Source organism: Salvelinus alpinus, chromosome 39 (assembly GCF_045679555.1).
Source record: "Salvelinus alpinus chromosome 39, SLU_Salpinus.1, whole genome shotgun sequence".
NCBI classification, from domain to species: domain Eukaryota; kingdom Metazoa; phylum Chordata; class Actinopteri; order Salmoniformes; family Salmonidae; genus Salvelinus; species Salvelinus alpinus.
Genome location: NC_092124.1, coordinates 663,310 through 682,279, shown reverse-complemented (window position 1 = coordinate 682,279; position 18,970 = coordinate 663,310). Strand labels below are relative to the sequence as shown.

The 18,970-nt window shown below is 43.7% G+C and overlaps 1 protein-coding gene across 3 annotated transcripts in view; it reads right to left on the bottom strand.

Annotated features, from left to right (window-relative positions):
• The window catches only part of LOC139566639 (guanylate cyclase soluble subunit beta-1), a 63,100-nt gene extending 44,629 nt beyond the window's left edge, over positions 1 to 18,471 (bottom strand). The window contains exons 1-9 of one of the 3 annotated variants that reach the window (XR_011673130.1): positions 18,333 to 18,471; positions 17,918 to 17,991; positions 10,503 to 10,603; positions 10,195 to 10,313; positions 9,492 to 9,689; positions 7,495 to 7,725; positions 7,147 to 7,263; positions 6,847 to 6,980; positions 1,655 to 1,852 (exon numbers count right to left, since the gene is read on the bottom strand). Coding sequence is in view for 1 of the 3 variants with exons in the window: in XM_071387883.1 (XP_071243984.1) it covers positions 1,655 to 1,852; positions 6,847 to 6,980; positions 7,147 to 7,263; positions 7,495 to 7,725; positions 9,492 to 9,689; positions 10,195 to 10,313; positions 10,503 to 10,603; positions 17,918 to 17,991; positions 18,333 to 18,335 (1,175 nt within the window). In the remaining 2 variants the exon portion in view is untranslated. The remainder of the gene's footprint in view (positions 1 to 1,654; positions 1,853 to 6,846; positions 6,981 to 7,146; positions 7,264 to 7,494; positions 7,726 to 9,491; positions 9,690 to 10,194; positions 10,314 to 10,502; positions 10,604 to 17,917; positions 17,992 to 18,332) is intronic. The other 2 variants (XR_011673129.1, XM_071387883.1) reach the window with 2 other exon arrangements.
• Between the last annotated feature and the right edge of the window lie 499 nt (positions 18,472 to 18,970).

The following is an 18,970-nucleotide window of genomic DNA, read 5'->3' as shown; positions in this document are numbered from 1 at the left end:
TGGTCAAATAGCCCTTACACAGCCTGGAGGTGTGTTTTGGGTCATTGCCCTGTTGAAAAACAAATGATAGTGGGACTAAGTGCAAACCAGATGGGATGGCGTATCGCTGCAGAATCCTGTGGAAGCCATGCTGGTTAAGTGTACCTTGAATTCTAAATAAATCTGACAGTGTCACCAGCAAAGCACCCCCACACCACCACCTCCGTGCTTTACGGAGGGAACCACGCATGCGGAGATCATCCGTTCACCTACTCTGTGTCTCAAAAAGACAGTGGTTGGAACTAAAAATCTCAAATTTGGACTCCGATCAAAGGACAGATTTCCACCAGTCTAATGTCCATTGTTTCTTGGCCCAAGCAAGTCACTTATTATTATCCTTTAGTACTGGTTTCTTTGTAGAAATTTGACCATGAAGGCCTGATTCACGCAGTCTTCTCTGAACAGTTGATGTTGAGATGTTACTTGAATGCTGAAGCATTTATTTGGGCTGCAATCTGAGGCGCAGTTAACTCTAATGAACTTATCCTCCGCAGCAGAGGTAACTGGGTCTTCCTTTCCTGTGGCGATCCTCTCGAGAGCCAGTTTCATCATAGCGCTTGATGGTTTTTGCGACTGCACTTGACATTTTCCGGATTGACTGACCTTCATGTCTTAAAGTAGTGATGGACTGTCATTTCTCTTTGCTTATTTGAGCTGTTCTTGCCTTTTAATATGGACTTGGTCTTACCAAATAGGGCTATCTTCTGTATACCACCCCTATCTTGTCACAACACAAGTGATTGGCTAAAACTCATTAAGAAGGAAAGAAATTCCACAAATGAACTTTTAACAAGGCACACCTGTTAATTGAAATGCTCATGAGGCTGGTTGAGAGAATTCCAAGAGTGTGCAAAGCTGTCATCAAGGCAAAGGGTGGCTACTTTGAAGAATCTCAAACACATTTTGGTTACTACATGATTCCATATGTGTTTTTTCATAGTTTTGATGTCTTCACTATTATTCGACAATGTAGAAAGTAGTGAAAATAAAGAAAATCCCTTGAATGAGTCGGTGTCCTAACTTTTGACTGGTATTTTATATGAAGAGTTGTACCTCACACATTCATTGGCATTTTGCAATAAAATAGAAAGACAGTTATTGACATTACATGAGGTATAATGTAGTGTAGTATATTTTAAGAAAATATGTTAATGTTCATGAGGATCAAGGATCAAGGGAAGCCACCCCTTTTCTGATTTTCAGTAGAAGAGTGGTCCATAAGTTCCTTCTTAGGCAATCCGCACTACTGAGCAGATTGGCGCTATGGCGCTCAAAGTTCAAACAATTTGTGGTTAATTAGGTTTCACATTCACGAAAGGTATGTTGTCAATTTTAAATAAATGTGTAAGTTATCATTTTTGACAGTACAGTAGGAAGTTAGAGGGAGATAGACACAGAGAAAAGTGGCCACAACAGGGCTCGAACCCCAGTCGGGGGGGAGGGGCGTGGTCAGAGTCGGGAGTTTAGAAAGCTACACCAAAGACTCCAACACTGCTGAAATTCTATTTGGAGTGGACCATCCCATTACATAATTTTTTTTAAATAAAATGGAAATGGGTGAAGGAGGTTGCGTCTATCAAACGGTGAGGGCGATGGGTTGGGAGTCTCTACGAACCTGTCCGTCTTCTTCTTCTCATCCTCCAGGGCCCGAAGGGTGTGCTGCAGACGGTCAGTCAGGATCTCCAGTTCCTGGGTCAGCTTGTACTCCTCACGGAACTGTTCTCCCAGCAGCACCAGGTCACGTGTGGCATCGTGCAGCGGGATGTCGCTCAGGTAAAGGCCTCTCCGCGTCAGGTCATCCAGGTTCATCACACTGAACACAGTGTTGGTGACGCATCAGAGACTGAACAGTGGTTGAACACAACTCAACAGGGGCTGTGTTCAGTAGGGACAACATAATGCATTATGATTAGAATGTATGCCCCTTTTTTAATAACTAATATCGATCATCTTATAATGATTGCGTCACACCCTGATCTGTTTCACCTGTCTTTGTGCTCGTCTCCACCCCCTCCAGGTGTCGCCCATCCTCCCCATTATCCCCAGTGTATTTCTACCTGTGTTCTCTGTTTGTCTGTTGCCAATTCGTCTTGTCAAGGCTACCAGCGTTTTTCCCGTACTCCTGTTTTTTTCTCTAGTTTTGTCCATTCAGCCTGTCCTGAGACTGCCTGCCGTTCTGTACCTTTCGTACTCTGCTCTGGATTACTGACCTCTGCCTGCCCTTGACCGGTCGTTTGCCTGCTCCCTGTTTTTGCAATAAACTTTTGTTACCCAGATGCAGACAGTTCGAAGTCTTCTCCGGAGTTGTGGTAGATTGACTAAACAAGTCATTTGGGTCAGTTGAAAATGTTATACATAAAGACATCATAAAGGCTTGTCCTCTTATGAGAACGCAGGAGGGTTATGCTTTTGGTTGGCATGGGACAATATGTTCATGTTGCACACCTTTTAGTTTTCTTATTAAAAGCTTTCAATATTTTACATGAATTTATACAATTTATAGTTGGTTTGAGGTTTTTATGTCACTAAAATGTGGAACTATTGAAATGTGAACATATTGTCCCATATACAGTGGGGAGAACAAGTATTTGATACACTGCCGATTTTGCAGGTTTTCCTACTTACAAAGCATGTAGAGGTCTGTCATTTTTATCATAGGTACACTTCAACTGTGAGAGACGGAATCTAAAACAAAAATCCAGAAAATCACATTGTATGATTTTTAAATAATTAATTTGCATTTTATTGCATGACATAAGTATTTGATCACCTACCAACCAGTAAGAATTCCGGCTCTCACAGACCTGTTAGTTTTTCTTTAAGAAGCCCTCCTGTTCTCCACTCATTACCTGTATTAACTGCACCTGTTTGAACTCGTTACCTGTATAAAAGACACCTGTCCACACACTCAATCAAACAGATTCCAACCTCTCCACAATGGCCAAGACCAGAGAGCTGTGTAAGGACATCAGGGATAAAATTGTAGACCTGCACAAGGCTGGGATGGGCTACAGGACAATAGGCAAGCAGCTTGGTGAGAAGGAAACAACTGTTGGCGCAATTATTAGAAAATGGAAGAAGTTCAAGATGACGGTCAATCACCCTCGGTCAATCACCCTCGGGCTCCATGCAAGATTTCACCTCGTGGGGCATCAATGATCATGAGGAAGGTGAGGGATCAGCCCAGAACTACACGGCAGGACCTGGTCAATGACCTGAAGAGAGCTGGGACCACAGTCTCAAAGAAAACCATTAGTAACACACTACGCCGTCATGGATTAAAATCCTGCAGCGCACGCAAGGTCCCCCTGCTTAAGCCAGTGCATGTCCAGGCCCGTCTGAAGTTTGCCAATGACCATCTGGATGATCCAGAGGAGGAATGGGAGAAGGTCATGTGGTCTGATGAGACAAAAAATAGAGCTTTTTGGTCTAACTCCACTCGCCGTGTTTGGAGGAAGAAGAAGTATGAGTACAACCCCAAGAACACCATCCCAACCGTGAAGCATGGAGGTGGAAACATCATTCTTTGGGGATGCTTTTCTGCAAAGGGGACAGGACGACTGCACCGTATTGAGGGTAGGATGGATGGGGCCATGTATCGCGAGATCTTGGCCAACAACCTCCTTCCCTCAGTAAGAGCATTGAAGATGGGTCGTGGCTGGGTCTTCCAGCATGACAACGACACGAAGCACACAGCCATGGCAACTAAGGAGTGGCTCCGTAAGAAGCATCTCAAGGTCCTGGAGTGGCCTAGCCAGTCTCCAGACCTGAACCCAATAGAAAATCTTTGGAGGGAGCTGAAAGTCCGTATTGCCCAGCGACAGCCCCGAAACCTGAAGGATCTGGAGAAAATCTGTAGGGGGGAGTGGGCCAAAATCCCTGCTGCAGTGTGTGCAAACCTAGTCAAGAACTACAGGAAACGTATGATCTCTGTAATTGCAAACAAAGGTTTCTGTACCAAATATTAAGTTCTGCTTTTCTGATGTATCAAATACTTATGTCATGCAATAAAATGCAAATTAATTACTTAAAAATCATACAATGTGATTTTCTGGATTTTTGTTTTAGATTCCGTCTCTCATAGTTGAAGTGTACCTATGATAAAAATTACAGACCTCTACATGCTTTGTAAGTAGGAAAACCTGCAAAATCGGCAGTGTATCAAATACTTGTTCTCCCCACTGTACATTATGTAATTTTATTGACGGTACCTAACTAGCCCCATAAAGAGATCCAACATCTAACAAACTTTTCCATGGTCAGTGTGCATTCCAAGAGAAAATTTACAAACCAATACCCACGTGTTTGTGGGCATAACTTAAAATCAAACCCAACCCTCTGACATTTTATTTTTGGAAAATACTGACTTTATGACTCAAGTTATCCTAATTACACTTTTTAGTCACTTCTGGGACTAGAAATGGTGTACATGACTACTACCAACAGGCCGTTTTCAACCAGAAAATGTGTTAACTAAATACAGTAACGGACCGTTTGAGACATAAGCCTGGTTATAAGACAACATATAAATGGATGATTTAAGTAAAGTGTTACGAAAGATTGTACCTTTAAACAATCTGTAGCTGCTACATCCAACTAATGACTATATACAGTTAAAATCGGAAGTTTACATACACTTAGGTTGGAGTCATTAAAACTCGTTTTTCAACCACTCCACAAATTTCTTGTTAACAAACTATAGTTTTGGCAAGTCGGTTAGGACATCTACTTAGTGCATGGCACAAGTCATTTTCCCACAATTGTTTACAGACATTATTTCACTTATAATTCATTGTATCACAATTCCAGTGGGTCAGAAGTTTACATGCACTAAGTTGACTGTGCCTTTAAACAGCTTGGAAAATTCCAGAAAATTATGTCATGGCTTTAGAAGCTTATGTTAGGCTAATTGACATAATTTGAGTCAATTGGAGGTGTACCTGTGGATGTATTTCAAGGCCTACCTTCAAACTCAGTGCCTCTTTGCTTGACATCATGGGAAAATCAAAAGAAATCAGCCAAGACCTCAGAACAAAAATTGTAGACCTCCACAAGTCTGGTTCATCCTTGGGAGCAATTTCCAAACGCACGTTCATCTGTACAAACAATAGTACGCAAGTATAAACGTCATGGGACCACGCAGCCGTCATACCGCTCAGGAAGGAGACGCGATCTATCGCCTAGAGATGAGCGTACTTTACTTTGGTGCGAAAAGTGCAAATCAATCCCAGAACAACAGCAAAGGACCTTGTGAAGATGCTGGAGGAAACGGGTACAAAAGTATCTATATCTACAGTAAAACGAGTCCTATATCGACATAACCTGAAAGGCCGCTCAGCAAGGCAGAAGCCACTGTTCCAAAACCGCAATAAAAAAGCCAGACTATGGTTTGCAACTGTACATGGGGACAAAGATCGTACTTTTCAGTCCTCTGGTCTGACGAAACAAAAATAGAACTGTTTGGCCATAATGACCATCGTTATGTTTGGAGGAAAAAGGGGGAGGCTTGCAAGCCGAAGAACACCATCCCAACAGTGAAGCACGGGGGTGGCAGCATCATGTTGTGGGGGTGTTTTTGCTGCAGGAGGGACTGGTGCACTTCACAAAATAGATGGCATCATGAGGGGAAATTGTGCAGATATATTGAAGCAACATCAAGACATCAGTCAGGAAGTTAAAGCTTGGTCGCAAATGGGTCTTCCAAATGGACAATGAACCCAAGCATACTTCCAGTTGTGGCAAAATAGTTTAAGGACAACAAAGTCAAGGTATTGGAGTGGCCATCACAAAGCACTGACCTCAATCCTATAGAAAATTTGTGGGCAGAACTGAAAAACCATGTGCGAGCAAAGAGGTCTACAAACCTGACTCCGTTACACCAGCTCTGTCAGGAGGAATGGGCCAAAATTCACCCAACTTATTGTGGGAAGCTTGTGGAAGGCTACCCGAAACGTTTGACCCAAGGTAAATAATTTAAAGGCAATGCTACTAAATACTAATTGAGTGTATGTAAACTTCTGACCCACTGGGAATGTGAGGAAAGAAATAAAAGCTGAAATAAATCATTCTGACATTTCACATTCTTAAAATAAAGTGGTGATCCTAACTGACCTAAGACAGGGAGTTTTTACTGGGATTAAATGTCAGGAATTGTGAAAAACTGAGTTTAAATGTATTTGGCTAAGGTGTATGTAAACTTCCGACTTCAACTGTATGTATGTATACACTGATTCTCGAATATCACTTAAAATCATAATGAGCTTAGTTCAACTGTGACACCCTGTCAGAACCCAAATAGAACCTTGTTTTACTCCAAAGTTTTTAAACATTGCAAATGTAAACAAACACTGTATAGCCTCAAAACATGGTTAAAACTATAATTTGTATATAATGGATGGTCAGTCATTGCAGCCATAGCTCTGTCTGAATCTGAGAGTAGTTACATTTTTAGACCCATCCCTCAGCTTTTTACCAAAGCAAAGGCGGGGTTGGACTTTTATTGTTTCCACTGTAGATTGGCCCTTTAAGGCCAGACCATCTGCTGCACTACAGTAGCTGTGGTTTTGAATCCAATTTAGGTTTCACACACCAACCAAGAGACATCCATCCAGCCCAGCCATCCACCCCAAGTCTAGGTCTACATCCCAAATGGCACCCTATTCCCGACACAGTCCACTACTTTTAACCAGGGCACATGGAACCTTATTCCCTATATAGTGCACTACTTCTGACCAGAGCCTTATGTGCCCATTTGGAACGAAGCCTAGAACAGCACATTGTTTTTGTCTAACATCACAGCAGCAGAACCTGGGAGAACAGAGGAAGAGGATGTTCTCCGCCTCGGGCAGGTAGATCATCTGTCCCTTCAGCCTCAGGCAGCTGATCTCAGCACCAGTCAGCTCGTCCTCGTTCTCCGAAGTCTCCACGTTCAAGAGACCCTCCTGGAAGGACATAATACACACAAAGGCAGAGACACGGGCACAAACAGCCAGGACACACAGAAAATATAAATGTAGGTTTCTATCTAGTTCCTCTATTTTTGTGATGTAATTTTTTAACATTAAATTAAAATGCGAAAAGTTTCAGCAGTGAGTATTCTTGGCGTACCTTGCTTCGCAGAACGAAGACAGTGTTGATGTGGGAGAGCATGCCTTGGAAGCTGAAGTCTATGTGTGGACGCACCAGAGAGAACACGGAGGGCAGGTTACAGATGCCCGGCTGGAGCTAAGGAATACAGCAGCAAAACACTTCATAAGGGGGTCATACATACGTATGCCAAGTCTTACAATACATTATAACCACATATTTGCATTACAACTGCAGGCTACCTGTGAAGCCCATATCTACAGTGCATTATAAACACACTCCTGAGTTATAATGCAGTCATAATGCAGTATAAGAGTAGTTATTTACACACATAAAATCTCAATGTCCTATAGCTAAATAGACATAAACCTGCGGCAGCACACGGAAGATAGCGTTGCCACACTGAGTAAGCATCAGGTCCCTGTCGAACATGAGGTGAAAGGGAAAGGCCTTGCAGAAGGTGTAGGGGCTGATCCGGGTCTCCTGCGTGCTGTTCTCCTCGAAGCCGTCCAGATCCTCATAGAAGGCCTCCTCCTCCGAGTCCTTCTCCTCGATCAGGAACTTGATGTGGTCACACTCCTCACCCTTGTGCTGGATCACCTGGTGAAGGAAGAATGGATTTCATAAAAGGGAGGAAGGTGCAACAATAAAATTAGAATGAGTGCATGCTATGCTTCCTGTGTTTATATCCTGCTTTACTTTATGGGGACACTCAAAATGTCCGCCAGTCCACCCATTATGGCAAGAGATAATGTAAGAGATACCGGTGGGTGATTGGTAAACGCATAGACATCGAAATACTGTATGTCTTTATATAAATATCTACGGTTTGGTGTGATGGTTTTAAACACAGTGATGTTCTTGTGTGGGTTACTGCCTGGCCACAACAAGTCCTTTTTAGTCTATACACTGACGTCAATGGCTTGACGCACACGGTTTCCGTGGCAACGACTAATAACATTTCCAGAAAATCTGGTGTCCTATTTGGAGGGTCTGTCAATTCAGCTCCCCCATTTAATTTTACGCTGAGCCTGGGAGATAAAAAAATACATACTGACACCCATCTTTCCGATATGATTAGGTTTGATAGTAGAGTTGGCTTTCTCTGAAAATGAGGAGGTAACCTAAGTGCTCAGAGACAAGATTTCTGAAAGGACTATCCAAGTCTATACCTATGGTATATACTAATTCCACCTGGTGTTTGCTGCATGGACTGCTATGCTATAAAGAAGGTACATAACTTATTCACATATTCCTAGCTTTAAAACTATCATGACACTTATCAGTCTAATAATTGTTAAACCCTTTAAAATACAGTATCTTACACTATAACTACTAGCTATTTGGTAGTTGCATTACATCACCTTCTGAGTGTACTAAAACTCTACCCCTTTCATAGACCTCTGACCCAAGTCAACAGAGACCCAACAATATCTCAGATCAAAAACTGCCCACTGAGTGACCAACACTAGCAGTTGCTTAGACCCAAACAACTCCTGAATGGAGAGGGGCATTTGAAAGTCGACCACTGTCCCATTTTGGACTGAAGGTAAGAACCCCAAGCAGCACAGAACCCGAATAACTACAAAGGCACAAAAAAAAAACAGTGCCTGAGTTAGGTCTAGCAGTAGTTAGCATTGGCTCGCGAAACCACCTCTAACTTCCTTCATACTGAATACAGAGACATATAAATGGTATCTACGAGTTCATCTGACTCTGGGGAAGTAGACAAGTGGCCTCATTGCCAAAATCCCGAACTATCCCTTTAATTTCTTAAGGATCTACGAGATTGGTGTCCCTATACTGGGACGATTGTTGCTAACTAGAAAGACGTAAATAACCGCAAACTTTCCAGGACATAGACATGTCTTATATGGGCAGAAAGCTTACATTCTTGTTAATCTAACTGACCTATCCAATTTACAGTAGCTATTACAGTGAAAAAATACCATGCTATTGTTTGAGAAGAGTGCACAACAAACTTGTATCACAGCAACTGGTTTTATACATTCACCTCTGAAGGTAAATAATGTACTTACATTCAGTAATCTTGCGCTGATTTGTCATCCCGAGGGTCCCAGAGATAAAATGTAGCATAGTTTTGTTTGATAAAATCCATTTTTAAATTCAAAAGTAGGAAATGGCTTCTACAGTTTGAACCCCTGCTGTCTCTACATTAATTTCACATTTCCACAAACTTCAAAGTGTTTCCTTTCAAATGCTATCAAGAATATGCATATCCTTGCTTCAGGTCCTGAGCTACAAGCAGTTAGATTTGGGTATGTTATTTTAGGCCCAATTGTTTTTTAAAGGGTCCAATCCTTTTAAGTAATAATATACTTATTATTTTATTTGAAACAGCACACCTTCATTTCTATTTCTGTGCCGTGGATCTGTTGGGCCACCGTCTTGATGATGCCGATCACAATGTCCTGGAGCCCCTCCCTCTCCGAGTAGTAGTGCAGGATCAGATTGTTGCCCTTCTCCGCGTCTGTGCAGCGGAAGGACGGAGCCCTCATCCCAGGGTAGATGGTACCTAGGTGGTCGTGGAGGGCATCCAGATTCTGTATGGGGGTTGCATAAATGATTGAAACAGGAGTTTCTCTCCATTAAGATTCCACTTAGACTGGTCCGATATCAGTTTGTGTTATATAGCCAACTCCTGTGGTCATTGTCATACCAAACACCATAGGAGTTGGCTACACAGCATAAACAGATCTGGGAGCAGGCAAGGCAGGCCTAAAGCAGGCCTTTAGAACAAGGTTGCATAACTCCAGTCCTCACTCCTTTATCTCTGTTTCAACCCAAAGTGAAGCCCTACATTTTCTATTTGTAAATAGAGGGTTCGGTCTTGGCAAATCTAACTGCCACTGTCCTATTTGAATTACATGGTCAACTCCCCCAAATCCAAAGACGAGGGGGCGGTCACAGAATTGTTTTGGCACTGTACAATTGAAATATAGGTCATATTTAACTTACGTTGAAGCATTCATGACATTGAAGAGGACATTGTTTTACATTAGCCTCTGTTAACTGAAGAAAGATTAAGAAGGGAACTGGAGTGCTTACCTGCAAGAATTCACGGACATTGGAGCCTAAAACACGCAGGATGGTGTCATACCCTGATTCTTGGCAAAACTCAAAAAACATCTTCCCAAACATCTGTAGGATACACCCTGCATCAATCTCTGCAAGATAACCAAAATAAAACATAAACACTTGTTGTATACACCGTCTCAGTCCCATTGGTAACACTTTACAATAAGTTACCCTTTATAAAGGGTACCATATTTTAAAGTGATGCCATACAATTATGTTATGCATAAACTGGTTCAAGTAAAGTATCTTGCATTTCAAAACATGATTAAAAAACATACTTAGAACTTTGCTTGCCGCAGCAACAAGGTCGTATGTTTTGGCATCTTCATATATGATTCTGACAAGGAACTGACCCTCTACATCGAGTTGCGCCTCCCTCCTGATAACAGGAAAAAAGACAATTGAATTATTAGATATCATATTAACATGTGATTATTACCTAAGTAATAAATAGGCACTTGACAAGAGCATATGACAACATATTTGCTTGTCCTCTATAGTATCCATTAAAACTAGCTTCATAACATTGTATGCCGTTGTTTATGCCTATGACTGATGTTATAACGTCTTAAATAGTTGTTATAAAATCCTTAAATGAATCATACATAAGGGTCCTTCAGTAAAGTGATAGCTACACTTATTTGGTCCAAACAAAAACAATCAGTAACACTTTACTTTATGGGGGTATCCATAAGGCATTCATAAAAACTTTACGAAAAAAGTCATGACACCTTCATGAATGTTGCAGTACCATTAATCTACCTTTGAGCACTAACTGTGTCATGTTGTCTTTGATCATGTCTTGTCCCTGTGCTTCCCTCTGCTGGTCTTATTAGGTTCTTTCTCTTTCTCTCTCTCTATCGTTCCGTTCATGCTCCCAGCTGTTTCTCATTCTCCCTACGACCTCATTTACTCTTTCACACCTGTCCCCTATTTTGCCCTCTGATTAGAGTCCCTATTTCTCCCTCTGTTTTCCGCTCCTGTCCTTGTCGGATTCTTGTTTGATGTTTGCAGTTTCTGTGTCCTTGTTCCGCCCTGTCGTGTTCTTTTGCCTTCTTCAGATGCTGCGTGTGAGCAGGTGTCTATGTCAGCTACGGTCTGTGCCTTCCTGAAGCGACCTGCAGTCTGTGGTCGCGTCTCCAGTCGTTCCTCTCTATTGACGAGAGGATTTCAGTTTCCTGTTTTGGATTACCATTGATTTATATCCAGGAGAATCATTATTTGTTTTATACTGGAATAAAGACTCTGTTACTATTACGTCGCTTTTGGGTCCTCATTCATCTGCATAACAGAAGAATCCGACCAAGATGGACCCAGCGACTACGGATTCTCTCAACACTGCCGTCAAGTTCCAGGGAGCAATGCTCGGCAGACACGAGCAGGAATTGTCTGCTGCTCGTCATGCCGTTGAGACCCTGGCCACTCAGGTCTCCGACCTGTCAGGACAGTTTCAGAGTCTTCGTCTCGTGCCACCAGCTACTTCCTGGTCTTCCGAGTCTCCGGAACCTAGGGTTAATAACCCACCATGTTACTCTGGGCAGCCCACTGAGTGTCGCTCCTTTCTCACCCAGTGTGATATTGTGTTCTCTCTCCAGCCCAACACATACTCAAGAGAGAGAGCTCGGATCGCTTACGTCATATCACTCCTTACTGGTCGGGCTCGGGAGTGGGGCACAGCTATCTGGGAGGCTAGGGCTGAGTGTTCTAACGTTTATCAGAACTTTAGAGAGGAGATGATACGGGTTTTTGATCGTTCAGTTTTTGGGAAGGAGGCTTCCAGGGCCCTGGCTTCCCTATGTCAAGGTGATCGATCCATAACGGATTACTCTATAGAGTTTCGCACTCTGGCTGCATCCAGTGACTGGAACGAGCCGGCGTTGCTCGCTCGTTTTCTGGAGGGACTCCACGCTGAGGTTAAGGATGAGATTCTCTCCCGGGAGGTTCCTTCCAGCGTGGACTCTTTGATTGCACTCGCCATCCGCATAGAACGACGGGTAGATCTTCGTCACCGAGCTCGTGAAAGAGAGCTCGCGTTAACGGTGTTTCCCCTCTCCGCATCTCAACCATCTCCTCCCACCGGCTCAGAGACTGAGCCCATGCAGCTGGGAGGTATTCGCATCTCGACTAAGGAGAGGGAACGGAGAATCACCAACCGCCTTTGCCTCTATTGCGGTTCTGCTGGACATTTAGTCATGTCATGTCCAGTAAAAGCCAGAGCTCATCAGTAAGCGGAGGGCTACTGGTGAGCGCTACTACTCAGGTCTCTCCATCAAGATCCTGTACTACCTTGTCGGTCCATCTACGCTGGACCGGTTCGGCTGCTTCCTGCAGTGCCTTGATAGACTCAGGGGCTGAGGGTTGTTTTATGGACGAAGCATGGGCTCGGAAACATGACATTCCCCTCAGACAGTTAGGGAAGCCCACGCCCATGTTCGCCTTAGATGGTAGTCTTCTCCCCAGTATCAGATGTGAGACACTACCTTTAACCCTCACAGTATCTGGTAACCACAGTGAGACCATTTCCTTTTTGATTTTTCGTTCACCTTTTACACCTGTTGTTTTGGGTCATCCCTGGCTAGTATGTCATAATCCTTCTATTAATTGGTCTAGTAATTCTATTCTATCCTGGAACGTTTCTTGTCATGTGAAGTGTTTAATGTCTGCTATCCCTCCTGTGTCTTCTGTCCCCTCTACTCAGGAGGAACCTGGTGATTTGACAGGAGTGCCGGAGGAATATCATGATCTGCGCACGGTCTTCAGTCGGTCCAGAGCCAGCTCCCTTCCTCCTCACCGGTCGTATGATTGTTGTATTGATCTCCTTCCGGGGACCACTCCCCCTCGGGGTAGACTATACTCTCTGTCGGCTCCCGAACGTAAGGCTCTCGAGGATTATCTGTCTGTTTCTCTCGACGCCGGTACCGTGGTGCCTTCTTCCTCTCCCGCCGGAGCGGGATTTTTCTTTGTTAAGAAGAAGGACGGTACTCTGCGCCCCTGCGTGGATTATCGAGGGCTGAATGACATAACGGTTAAGAATCGTAATCCGCTTCCCCTTATGTCGTCAGCCTTCGAGATTTTGCAGGGAGCCAGGTGCTTTACTAAGTTGGACCTTCGTAACGCTTACCATCTCGTACGCATCAGAGAGGGGGACGAGTGGAAAACGGCGTTTAACACTCCGTTAGGGCATTTTGAATACCGGGTTCTGCCGTTCGGTCTCGCTAATGCTCCAGCTGTCTTTCAGGCATTAGTTAATGATGTACTGAGAGACATGCTGAACATTTTTGTTTTCGTTTACCTTGACGATATCCTGATTTTTTCACCGTCACTCGAGATTCATGTTCAGCACGTTCGACGTGTACTCCAGCGCCTTTTAGAGAATTGTCTCTACGTGAAGGCTGAGAAGTGCGCCTTTCATGTCTCCTCTGTCACTTTTCTCGGTTCTGTTATTTCCGCTGAAGGCATTCAGATGGATCCCGCTAAGGTCCAGGCTGTCAGCGATTGGCCCGTCCCTAAGTCACGTGTCGAGTTGCAGCGTTTTCTCGGTTTCGCTAATTTCTATCGGCGTTTCATTCGTAATTTCGGTCAAGTGGCTGCCCCTCTCACCGCTCTGACTTCTGTCAAGACTTGCTTTAAGTGGTCCGGTTCCGCCCAGGGAGCTTTTGATCTCCTCAAGAAGCGTTTTACATCCGCTCCTATCCTTGTTACTCCTGACGTCACTAAACAATTCATTGTCGAGGTTGACGCTTCAGAGGTGGGCGTGGGAGCCATTCTGTCTCAGCGCTTCCAGTCTGACGATAAGGTCCACCCTTGCGCTTACTTTTCTCATCGCCTGTCGCCATCGGAACGCAACTATGATGTGGGTAACCGCGAACTGCTCGCCATCCGCTTAGCCATAGGCGAATGGCGACAGTGGTTGGAGGGGGCGACCGTCCCTTTTGTCGTTTGGACTGACCATAAGAACCTTGAGTACATCCGTTCGGCCAAACGACTTAATGCACGTCAAGCTCGTTGGTCGTTGTTTTTCGCTCGTTTCGAGTTCGTGATTTCCTATCGTCCGGGAAATAAGAACACCAAGCCTGATGCCTTATCCCGTCTCTTTAGTTCTTCTGTGGCTTCTACCGACCCCGAGGGGATTCTCCCTGAAGGGCGTGTTGTCGGGTTGACTGTCTGGGGAATTGAGAGACAGGTAAAGCAAGCACTCACTCACACTGCGTCGCCGCGCGCTTGTCCTAGTAACCTTCTGTTCGTTCCTGTCTCTACTCGTCTGGCTGTTCTTCAGTGGGCTCACTCTGCCAAGTTAGCTGGCCACCCCGGCGTTCGGGGTACGCTTGCTTCTATTCGCCAGCGGTTTTGGTGGCCTACTCAGGAGCGGGACACGCGTCGTTTCGTGGCTGCTTGTTCGGACTGCGCGCAGACTAAGTCAGGTAACTCTCCTCCTGCCGGTCGTCTCAGACCGCTTCCCATTCCTTCTCGACCATGGTCTCACATCGCCTTAGACTTTATTACCGGTCTGCCTTCGTCTGCGGGGAAGACTGTGATTCTTACGGTTATCGATAGGTTCTCTAAGGCGGCACATTTCATTCCCCTCGCTAAGCTTCCTTCCGCTAAGGAGACGGCACAAATCATCATTGAGAATGTGTTCAGAATTCATGGCCTCCCGTTAGACGCCGTTTCAGACAGAGGTCCGCAATTCACGTCACAGTTTTGGAGGGAGTTCTGTCGTTTGATTGGTGCTTCCGTCAGTCTCTCTTCCGGGTTTCATCCCCAGTCTAACGGTCAAGCAGAAAGGGCCAATCAGTCGATTGGTCGCATTTTACGCAGCCTTTCGTTTCGAAACCCTGCGTCTTGGGCAGAACAGCTCCCCTGGGCTGAGTACGCTCACAACTCGCTTCCTTCGTCTGCTACCGGGCTGTCCCCGTTTCAGAGTAGTCTTGGCTACCAGCCTCCTCTGTTCTCGTCCCAGCTCGCCGAGTCCAGCGTTCCCTCCGCTCAGGCTTTTGTCCAACGTTGTGAGCGCACCTGGAGGAGGGTCAGGTCTGCACTTTGCCGTTACAGGGCGCAGACTGTGAGAGCCGCCAATAAACGTAGGATTAAGAGTCCTAGGTATTGTCGCGGTCAGAGAGTGTGGCTTTCCACTCGTAACCTTCCTCTTACGACAGCTTCTCGCAAGTTGACTCCGCGGTTCATTGGTCCGTTCCGTGTCTCTCAGGTCGTCAATCCTGTCGCTGTGCGACTGCTTCTTCCGCGACATCTTCGTCGCGTCCACCCTGTCTTCCATGTCTCTTGTGTCAAGCCTTTTCTTCGCGCCCCCGTTCGTCTTCCCTCCCCCCCCCCCGTCCTTGTCGAGGGCGCTCCTATTTACAAGGTACGGAAGATCATGGACATGCGTTCTCGGGGACGTGGTCACCAGTACTTAGTGGATTGGGAGGGTTACGGTCCTGAGGAGAGGAGTTGGGTTCCATCTCGGGACGTGCTGGACCGTTCGTTGATCGATGATTTCCTTCGTTGCCGCCAGGGTTCCTCCTCGAGTGCGCCAGGAGGCGCTCGGTGAGTGGGGGGGTACTGTCATGTTGTCTTTGATCATGTCTTGTCCCTGTGCTTCCCTCTGCTGGTCTTATTAGGTTCTTTCTCTTTCTCTCTCTCTATCGTTCCGTTCATGCTCCCAGCTGTTTCTCATTCTCCCTACGACCTCATTTACTCTTTCACACCTGTCCCCTATTTTGCCCTCTGATTAGAGTCCCTATTTCTCCCTCTGTTTTCCGCTCCTGTCCTTGTCGGATTCTTGTTTGATGTTTGCAGTTTCTGTGTCCTTGTTCCGCCCTGTCGTGTTCTTTTGCCTTCTTCAGATGCTGCGTGTGAGCAGGTGTCTATGTCAGCTACGGTCTGTGCCTTCCTGAAGCGACCTGCAGTCTGTGGTCGCGTCTCCAGTCGTTCCTCTCTATTGACGAGAGGATTTCAGTTTCCTGTTTTGGATTACCATTGATTTATATCCAGGAGAATCATTATTTGTTTTATACTGGAATAAAGACTCTGTTACTATTACGTCGCTTTTGGGTCCTCATTCATCTGCATAACAAACTGTATCGTAGGAGTATCTATATTTAGAAGTTACAATGAAAAAATGTATTTGGCATGCTAATAAATAAGCCTGTTATATATCCTAATGAGGTCTATTTAAACCTGATTACCGAGTGGTCTGAGAAAACAATGACTGATTTTCTGTGCTGGCTAGCAACCACTTTCTGAGCATGTGATCTGCTGAACAAACGTAAAAATGTAGTGAAAATAAGAATTACTTTTTCAATTGCTCTGAGCTGCAAGATCTGAAAATAAAACCTAGCTTGAATAATTAGGCATTTTATAATGTTGAATTATGTCAGCCAAGATAAGGTTGAGAAATATTGCAGCACAATGTTCTTGGGTGATAAAAATGACCAGATTCCTCAAAACACGCTTTTCGGAGAGGCAGCTGTGCCTCTGTTCTTATAGGATAGGATGGGATGAAAGTCTGGGTCCTGGAACAGCAAAGACTGAAGAAGAAAAATAAACATGGATCTTGCCAAATATTTGAGCACTTTGAAAAGAGGGGATTGTTATCATAATGCAACAACCTCCCTTTATCACCACTATTAGAAAGCTAATGAAAATGAAATGATGAGTAAAAATATGGCTCGCCTTCTCATAAGAGTGGTGTAATTTAATAATTAATTATATATATTGTTTTCTTTTATGTTTGCTGGTGATTTATGGTCACATGCTTTAAGTTACAGATAGGCCCGCTATATCTGCTGGTCATGTATCATCAGCTGAATGACATGGCCATTCGTTATCCACTTTGTCTAGCAATAGGGGGAGATCATTGATTTCAAAACTATAATATGGTTAATGGACATATTTTTGCATTATTATCCATGTCATATTGGTAGGTTACATAAAGTTGTGGTCAAGACAATGTAGTAAACAAAATTAAAGTGTAATAACAATGTAAAGTAACAGCAATTGTTATTACATGGTAATTACTTAAGCAGTAGTGTAATTTGTATTTATTATGTAACATTAAGGCAGTTATCTACAATTTAAAATCGTACATTTCATAAAAATTTTCACAACACATTAAGTGTCTGACATCAAGCCACTAAGTTAAGCCACTAATCAACCATTCCAGTGTTTTACTTGCTATATTGTATTTACTTCGCCACCATGGCCTTTTTTTCACCTCCCTTATCTCACCTCACTTGCTAACATTGTATATAGAATTATTCTTCTACTGTATTATTGATTGTATGTTTATTTTACTCCATGTGTAACTCTGTGTTGTTGTATGTGTCGAACTGCTTTGCTTTATCTTGGCCAGGTCGCAATTGTAAATGAGAACGTGTTCTCAACTTGCCTACCTGGTTAAATAAAGGTGAAATCAAATAAATAAATAAAAAAGTTACTCTCCTACCACATATCTACAATACAAGATCTATGCGTTCATGTGTGTAAAGTGTGTTACTACAATGCTGCTACACACAGTTATAGGAGCAACTTAATGTGAAGCGTTACTAACATATCTATCTACTGAACATACCTGCTGATTCCTTTGTTTTGCATTTTGCAACATGGACACATTTAGTTTTTATTTTCAACTTTGAATTATGGTATGCAAATGCCCTGTGTCAATCACAAATACAAAACAAATCTTTGAACTCACTTGATGTCTTCCCACACGTCTTCGCCATAATTTCTTAATACAAGTAGTTCCAAGGCGTGATTGACAAAACCATACTAAAAACGGATATAAAACAGAAATAGAGAAACATAAATCGAAAATACAAGTATGTCAATAAATGTCTTAGAGTGATGATAGTGTTATGATTCCACAGTAATTGGAATGACTTGTTCAACAGCAAATAATGTTTTCATTGATGCAACATGAATATTAGAACGATAAAATCGCACTCGCATCACGAATTTCAGTGTTCATTTACAGTGAGTAGCATGGTGAACAGATATTGTAGCCATAGGCTGATAGCTCGTTCTCATACGGGAAAACACACCACTACACATCAAAATAGCCATGGCAATCAAATGTCGCCGTGAAATCTAATATGTTGCTGTTTACATACCATTTTTACGACCAGTTCTTCACGATTCCCTATCAATGTAAACTGTTATGTCTAAATCAACACCGCACCTTCACAGTTTGCAGATGTTACGTTGCGGCTCCATTCTTGAAAACATTCCTCATCAAATTGACATCGAATGTGTCCAATGGGAGCTCAAGGACAAAAATACTCACTCGGCAACTGACCACTGAGGAAGTAGTGAGGGTTGCTCGCTGAAGACAGCGTTGTTTATGAAAACAGTACCATCAAACGTTATTTATACACTGTAAAAGAAAGACTACACAACGAAACCAACCTATTTAAATTCCACAATCAAATGATAGAAACAAATCCTAGGTAGAATAGATTATAAACTGGGTGGTTCGACCTTGAATGCTGATTGGCTGTATATCAGACCGTATACCACAGGTATGACAAAACTTTATTTTTACTGCTCTAATTACGTTGGTAACCAGTTTATAAGGCACCTCGGGGGTTTGCGATATATGGCCAATATACCACGGCTAAAAGCTGTATCCAGGCACTCGGCTTTGCGTCGTGCTGGAACAGCCCTTAGCCGTGGTATATTGGCCATATACCACACCCCCGAGGTGCCTTATTGCTTAACTATATCATGGCATTGTTGAATACTAATTTCT